This window comes from Strigops habroptila, chromosome 16 (genome assembly GCF_004027225.2).
Source record: "Strigops habroptila isolate Jane chromosome 16, bStrHab1.2.pri, whole genome shotgun sequence".
NCBI lineage: Eukaryota > Metazoa > Chordata > Aves > Psittaciformes > Psittacidae > Strigops > Strigops habroptila.
Window position 1 is genome coordinate 5,898,767 of NC_044292.2, and position 7,599 is coordinate 5,906,365.

The following is a 7,599-nucleotide window of genomic DNA, read 5'->3' on the forward strand; positions in this document are numbered from 1 at the left end:
AATCTCGTTGAGATCACCTGCGAGTGTGTATGGGCCAGGTTTCCTTCAAATCCAGACCTGCTATTGTCAGTTGGCTGATCTCTGAGATATAATATGGATCTGCTCCTTCATCCCTTTGATTTTCCTGTAAAAAAGAGAAATTGCCATTCTTTGCATAACTTGCTGCATAAACCCATCCCACATGAGGCCAAAAACAGCTCATGAGAGAGAGGGAGCAAACCTAAAATCTGGATCCAAAGCATCAAGCTGCTGATGGAATCTTTTTGCTTTTGGTGGCACATGGAGCCCAACTTATGTTTTATAGTGAGTCATTTTTATAATGTGTCAATATTAATTGATTTAATGTATGTTTAGGCTGAAGGGATGGCTGTGAGAAGCCTAATTTCAGTGCATTAAAATGGCATTTGGCTCTCTTAGTTATAACCACAACTGTGATTTTCTGCTCTAGAGAAAGAAAGTTGTAGGATTGGCCCTTGTGACAGGAGAGGTGGTGTTGGGGGGGTTTCTTTGGGGGGTTTTAATTACAGTGTCCTAATTACTTTTAATCTGTAAACCTCTCTCTGTGGGAACAGATCCAGTCATGGAGCTGGGTGTTTGTTTGCCCGTTCTGCAAAGACGACAGCAAATACGCCTCAAGTGCAGTAGCAGAATGATCTGTTACTGCAATGAAAGGGCTGGGGTAGCATTGAAAACTTACAAATAGAGATTTATTGTTTTTCTAGCCTAATCTAAGGAGGTTTATTTTCCATTTTGAAGGGAGGAATCCATAGAATTATGGTCTCTTAGTCCAATAATGCAGCTTTTCTTCCTCGTTCTTTCCTTTCTTTCTGAACTTAATCCAATCTTCTGAATTGACCACTTGTCTGCTTAAAAGGCTAACTGTTAAAAAGATTCCTTCCATCAAACTCAGTTGCTCAGCAACAGTGGAAGTGGAGTTAGTGCCCCATCCATACCAAATGCTTTTGAATGCTCAGGATGTGTTCAGAGGCTCAGCCCCATCGCTTCTTCCTTGGGAGCTATTGCTCTGTCACCTGTGTTTGAGCAGAATATGTATTATTCATTGCAAGGTGCTGGCTTCTGCTGCCAAGTGGAAAAAGACAGCTGGATTTTTTTGCTGGTAAGCAAAATTATCTGCAAGATTGTCAAGAAAAACCAAGTTTCCTTCTTTAAGACAATATCTTGTTCTTTTTCAGAGTCTACAAGATGTTTTTCCTAAGTATCTCCCCCCCATCTTTTGTAGCTTGATATATCTTGTCAAGACAACTGAGCAGGAGAATCCTGGCTAAAGAAGGTGCATGCAGTTTGATGAGAGGGGGATTTGTTGCTGTGAATTGTCTCTTGTGCATTGCAGAAGAGCTGAGCTGAATTGTCACCTTGACTTGTTGGGTGTTTGCACGTGTGTAGCAATGCACATGCCTGTGTGCCATGTGCATCGAGCTGGGGGAGAGCAGAGTGTAGGTAAGTGATAGAGACACTGTCATTCCCTGACATAAAGAGGAATCTGGGGGCAGGAGCTGCCTTTGCATATGCCAACAGACGTGACAGGGAGGGCTAAAAGCAGTAATTTATCTGTAAATCCTGGGAGAAAATAGCTTGTAGCTGCTCCCTGCAGTCACTGTTTGCCTGGATGCCCCATGTGGGCCTGTGAGTCAGGTTGTCCCAGCTTCACCTTCCTTCTATGGCCTCTCCCAGGGACTGGGCAGCCCCTTCTCCATACTCAGGTGTTTCCAGCAATCTCAGCCTGTCCATTTGAAGCCCAGACAAACATCTTGGAGCTGGGCTTTTCTCACACCTGATGGAAATCTCCACAGCCCTTTGAGCCCAGTTACTGGGCTCATTGTAAGGCAGGAGAGGAGAGGGCTTGCACCAAAATGCCTGCTTTTCTGGGTTATGCAAGGTAAGCTTTGCTTTTCTTTGCTCTAGGAGTGATATGGGATATAAGGAACACTTCTAAGCTGTTAGTTTATGTTCTTTTGTTACTTTAAGTAATTTTAGGATTGCTCGTAGCATGGCAGCTTGGGCACACGGGTACTGAAGTGAAAACCTGCTCATTTCTGTGCCCTGCTTGTATATCTGATGGATGAAACCCATGTGTGCATGGTTTTATGTATAACTGATGTGCATAGCAGACTTCTGTTTGTATTTGTTGGAAGGAAATGTGCATACAGGTTCTTTCCTGCAGGACTCTTCCTGCGAAGGGGGTTGCATTGGGGTTCAGTGTTAGAGCTGGTCATGGAACATCAGCAAAGCCTCAGAAATGTTTCAAAAGCAGCTTGTAAGGATTTAGCAGAGTGAAGTTGAAGTGAGCCTCAGTAGAGTTCTGATAAGGAATACTGGTTGCTACCATAGAACTTTCTGGATCTATATGAACAGATTTGGTGAGGGGGACGGGTGTCTTTTTGCATTGCAGCATCCATCCATCCCCAAATACTCAACTGCTGTTTCCTGCTCACTCTTAGCCTGGAATGCCTCTTTGTCTGCCATTGCCTGTGTTCTGATGCTGCAGCTGGATTCCCCAAGCTCCTGGCTTGCTTGTCCTGCCCTTTGCAGTAGCATGTGGATGTCACAGTAGGCATTGCTGGGTGTTGAAATTCAGCCTGCAAAGCCTGTTAGGACCACATGACTCTCTCAAACCAGCTCCAAATGAGATGGTAGAGTTGTTTTTCTATGGTTGATTGGGTCTTCCTTTCTCCAGGAGGCATCAGACTGCATTCCTCAAAGCAGTAGCACCTTAGCAGATTGCTAAGTTGCACCTTGTTTTATGTTGCCCTTCCCCTTTTACTCGGGTGGATTTTAACTTGGGTGTGAGGCAGAAGATCAAGCCCCATAAAACTACTACATACAAACAGGCAGGAATTGTTTCACCCCAGAAACTGTCTGCAGCTGAGTAGCAAATGAGCAGTCTGATGTGCAAAGGCTCCTGATGCTGGTTCAGGTTAATTGGGGGCTGTGCAGCTTCTCATTCACTGTACTCGCATTCACCTGTGATTTATACTTCTCTGGGGGGTAGAAGAGCCATTTGAAATGTGATTTTAAATGCTTTTTTTGTTCCTTTCTGTAGGGGACTGGAGTTCTGGGAGCTGAAGTTCAGGAGCAGATCATTTCTTTACCGACAGGTACTGTTTGGTGCTGGATTCAGCACACACGTTGCCTCCAAGAACCAAACCTGCAACTGTTGATCAGTTTAGCAACGTTGCATCCCTGTAGAGTGCCATCTCTATTGCTGTAGCTGTGTGACACACACAGGGATCTAGCATAGGAGAGGTGAGGTTCTGTGTTGTTTGTTTGATCTGGTAGAACCAGAATCTCTTAATTCTGTGTCTACAAGGAATGTCCAAAGTCACAGAATCGTGTGGGAGGATGGAAAGTTCTTTGTTTTCTACAATCTTTGTCCTTGCAGTCTGAGCAGTGAAACCCAACAGACATATGTTCCTGCTCTGCTGAATGGCACCGGGCCCAGCAAAGACTGCCTGGAATTTTACTTTCTGGCTTTGGAGCATGAAGTAATTGTCAGTGTTGCACAAAGGAGAGATGGGAAGACCTGATTCAGCTATGCAGGCATGGCTGCAGGATCTTTCCCTCTGCCATGGTGTCTAGTCTCTGCTGGCTTTTCTTTGAAATAGCTCCAGTGGGGTTTCTGCTGCTATCCTCAGGGGAGGCAGCTCTCCACAACTTAATGGATCACCTCATTAGGAAAGAGTTGGCTGTTCTCAGTCTGCCTATCCTGGCCATGGTCACACTCTGGAGACAGAATAGGCAAGAGAGGGCTTGTTTTTTGAAGGAGAGAGGGGGTGTTCTGTGGGAACAGCAAGCAGCTATTTTTTATCCTGTTTTGACAAACCAAATTTGGTTTTATCCTGTGCCAAGTAATGCTCTCTGAGCTCCCTGACAGTGAGTGTCTGGCTGTGAGCAGGGGAAGAACAACAACGTGCTTGAGAAGGGCTTGATATACAGCAGGGATTTGCTCCATCGGATGCTCTTGTGACAAGGAGAAAATGCAGGTAACCCATTTAGTGCATTAGAAATGGAAATGCTGCTTAATGACACTGTGCAGAGGGAACAGTTACCCATAATACTCAGCTCCTGCCTTCTCTGAGCCTCGTTCAGGGAGCTGGCAGGCGAGGAACAGGCTGTGTGCACTGATCCTGCACTCTGCTGCCTCAGCATCTGCTCCTGCCTCCATCAGAAAGAGACTAGACTAGATGGCCCTCTGGTCTCACTTCATATAGCTGCTGTCAGTGTTGGCACTGGACTTTTCTGTTAGAGAACAGGAGTAAACAGCCCCAGCCCCTGTCTCTCTCTGTTTTTGCTGCCCAGCATGCAGAAGGGGAGACACCAAGCACATGGCTACTTCAGATGCGCACCATTAGGCTGCGTTTATGCTGGCTAATCCCAAATGTGGAGCCATCAAAGCTAAAGTCACAGCATACGGTGACCTCTAGTGAGGGATGGATAAAACAACATACGGCCGGGATCTGTGCTGCTTCTCTGTGCCATCTGCTTAAAGACAAGCTCTTGGCACTCCACGGTGCAGTGTAAGATCAGAGCATATAGGGAGAGGCAGTGCTTGCCTTTGGATAAATGTATCCTGGTTGTTGGACCTTTCTCATGGACAGTGGTAATCACGGTCAGGTTGCTTAGGGGATTTGGGTTTATTCTGGTGTAGATGTTACTGATCAGATGCTTAGACCAGTGCTTCCTTACAGCACTACGTTAAGTTTTTGGAGAGCTTGATGTGCTTTGAAAGGTCATTAAGAGGAAAACTTTTCACAAGGAGAACATTAGGAATAATGTCCCCATGGAAGTGGTGGCTTCTACTTTTAGGATTCAGCTGGAGAGGGTGCTGGGACATCTAGTCTAGGTCATGCTTTGCCTGGAGGAGAGTTCTTCCAGTGTGGATGGAGAAAAGTAACAAGGAGATGGTGAAATTGGGGTGGCTTAAGATCAGCCCCTGGCAAGGGCTGAGTTTCAGTGTGGCTCCTCTGTCAAATAGCACTTGGTCCCAGCAAATCTAAGCATGTTGCCTTAGGCAGTGTGAGCTCTCCTGTGGAAATGGGTACAGGCAAGCCCAAGGAAAGTGCTGGCAGGTTCTAGGAGGTTCAGCTCTTGCCTGGCCAGGTACCTCCAACAGATACAAGTCTTGGCCCTCCTGGAACAGCATGTCTTGTGGATACAGAAGGAAAGGGTGTTTTTAGCCAGGAGGATGCTGAAGTACAAGGGGTGTTGATGCAGGAGGTGAGGGCCATGGTGTGAAACTTGTGCTAACCCACTGGGTCTGGAATTGCTGCATGTGGAAGGAGGGAAGTTGTGACATGCAGAGGTGTTTGAAATACCAATTTGCTGCACTGGGAGGTATTGTCTGGTGCTGTCCTACTTAGCTTAGGGGTTTTCTCTCTTTTTGTACTTTCTGAGAGAGAAGCAAGAGCCCCTACATAGTTGCTTATGTGTTAAGAACCTGTGAGCTCAGCTCTCCCAGCATGTATGTGAGCTTCCTGCCACAGACGGATGTGTGGGTGCTGCTGTTGTTTCTGAAATGGAAACCATCCCCTGCTCAGCTTCACACGTGAGGTGAGAACAAGCCTTGCTCCAAGGTAGTGCTGTGTGGCTGGAGGCCACTGTGTTGCAGGTCCTCGTCTTAGTCTTACAAATGTCTTTAGTTGTCCCTTCCCTACCACCAGCTTTGCTCACTAGAAGATGCTGTGCCACTGCTCCTTGCAGACAGGCTTAGCAAATCACCCCCTTGTGATGGACCCGAGGTAGTCCACACAATTCCTGCTTAAAGGGGAAGGAAAACCTTTCCTGTGCAGGCTGTGGGGTGACTATGACAGGGACTAAGGGAGTGTGATAAAGGTGAAACAGGGGAGACTGAGATGAGCTCTGAGGCAGAAGCTCTTCCCTGTGAGGGTGCTGAGGTGCTGGCACAGGGTGCCCAGAGAAGCTGTGGCTGCCCCATCCCTGGCAGTGTTCAAGGCCAGGTTGGACACAGGGGCTTGGAGCAACCTGCTCTAGTGGAAGGTGTCCCTGCCCGTGGCAGGGGTTGGAACTGGATGAGCTTTAAGCTCCCTTCCAACCCAAACCAGCCTGGGAGTCTATGATGATCTTAAAGAAATAAAGTGAGCACTGGAGATGCTCCCTGGAAGTCTGTGATACCAGAGGCGTACAAGCGGCAGCCAGGAGTGGTTTGATCCCTGATGAGAATGAGCCTGGGCTGAGACTTGGGATATTTCTTGAGATAATGGCACCTAAAACAAGGGTCAGAATGTTATGTGGGGAAATGCTTGCTTCTTTCTTAACACCCAGCTGGAGTAGGAGCAAAGTGCATGGTTCTGGGCACAAATGGTAGTACTAGGAAGAGTAGAGGAACACCAGAAATCAGGTCTTCTGGGAACTATGGGTGTAATAATAGTGATGTAACTCACTATGAGGAGCAAACTCATATTAACAAAGCATAGTGCTGTCAGGCTTTCCTGAGTGACAGGCACTGAAATCTCTGATTAGGTTTCTAGCTTGACTTGCCATCAGTATTAACTGTGGGCTGTTAAACAGCCCAGTACTGCTGATAGTCTGATAGGGACAGAATTTCCCAATCTCTTTCAGTTTTCCAAGGGCAGCTCTTAAGCTGTGTTCTCTGTGGTTCCAGGTCCGAAGGATGGTTGGGGCTCTAGTTGCAGTTGGCCAGGGCAAGCTAACACCTCATCGCATAAAGGAGTTACTGGAGTTAAAAGACTCCCTGGCTTTTCCACCAAATGCCATGGCTCCGCCATCTGGACTCTTCCTGAAATCCGTGGAATACAGTGAGGCAGGTAGGTGGATGCAGGGAATGGCATGATTTCTGTAGGAGGCAGATCTAACACTGCAACACCCACAGTCTCCCTTTATGTGCTGTCTGACCTGTGGCTCACAGCTTCGCTCACTGACACCCACATCGCAGCGAGCACCCCGGGCTGCAGAGGTGTGCAGCACAGTTGCTATGGAAAAATGGTGGTGTTTTCTTCCTGGTAGGTTTTTTTGCTTCTTAGTTTCAGGGTAGTAAAAGAGCAGTTGTGTTGACAATGGCTTTGAGATCTCACATGGATTATACTTTCAATTCTCATAAATTGTTCTGTCCCTGACCATGTGTAAAGACCAAACCTTCTGTGATATCTGGGCACCTATAGATCCATTCCTGTTCCCTCCCTTCTCCCTTGGTGTGTATGGGGGGATTGTAGAGGCAGGAGGACAGGGAGCAGATCATCCTGTTGCTTATCTGGTGGCTCTCTGTGCCTGTGCCCAGGCAGGAAGGGAAGGCCACAGATGTGAAGTGCTTTCAGGTGCTTCCAGTGCCATCCTTTTCCCTAAATCAGTGTTTTCTGTTTCTTCCTCTCAGATTTGGACACTACAGTGGCCCCAGGAGAATAGCAGCTCTGTGAGATACAGAAAGGTCTGCTGAGGATGTGGGATGGAGGTTTGCCAAGTGCTCTTTACACAGTACACAATCTTGTCTCAATAAAAACCATTGACTGTGACTGTGGGCATCTTCCTATCGTTTGTTCTTGCCCTCTGAGACTGCCAAGGGGAAAGGAAGAACAACTCCATGCTGCTTTCAGATAACTGCCTTTT

The 7,599-nt window shown here is 47.1% G+C and overlaps 1 protein-coding gene across 7 annotated transcripts in view; it reads left to right on the forward strand.

The window, feature by feature from the left end:
* PUSL1 (pseudouridine synthase like 1) overlaps positions 1–7,505 on the forward strand; it is a 28,815-nt gene extending 21,310 nt beyond the window's left edge. For 5 of the 7 annotated variants that reach the window (XM_030508280.1, XM_030508284.1, XM_030508281.1 and 2 more), the window contains 3 exons: positions 3,062–3,116; positions 6,641–6,803; positions 7,367–7,505. In XM_030508280.1, coding sequence (XP_030364140.1) covers positions 3,062–3,116; positions 6,641–6,803; positions 7,367–7,398 — 250 coding nt within the window. In that variant the 3' untranslated portion in view covers positions 7,399–7,505. Of the gene's footprint in view, positions 1–3,061; positions 3,117–3,867; positions 4,002–5,412; positions 5,906–6,640; positions 6,804–7,366 lie in introns of those variants that run through there. The other 2 variants (XR_003994633.1, XR_003994634.1) reach the window with 2 other exon arrangements.
* Positions 7,506–7,599: the final 94 nt, after the last annotated feature.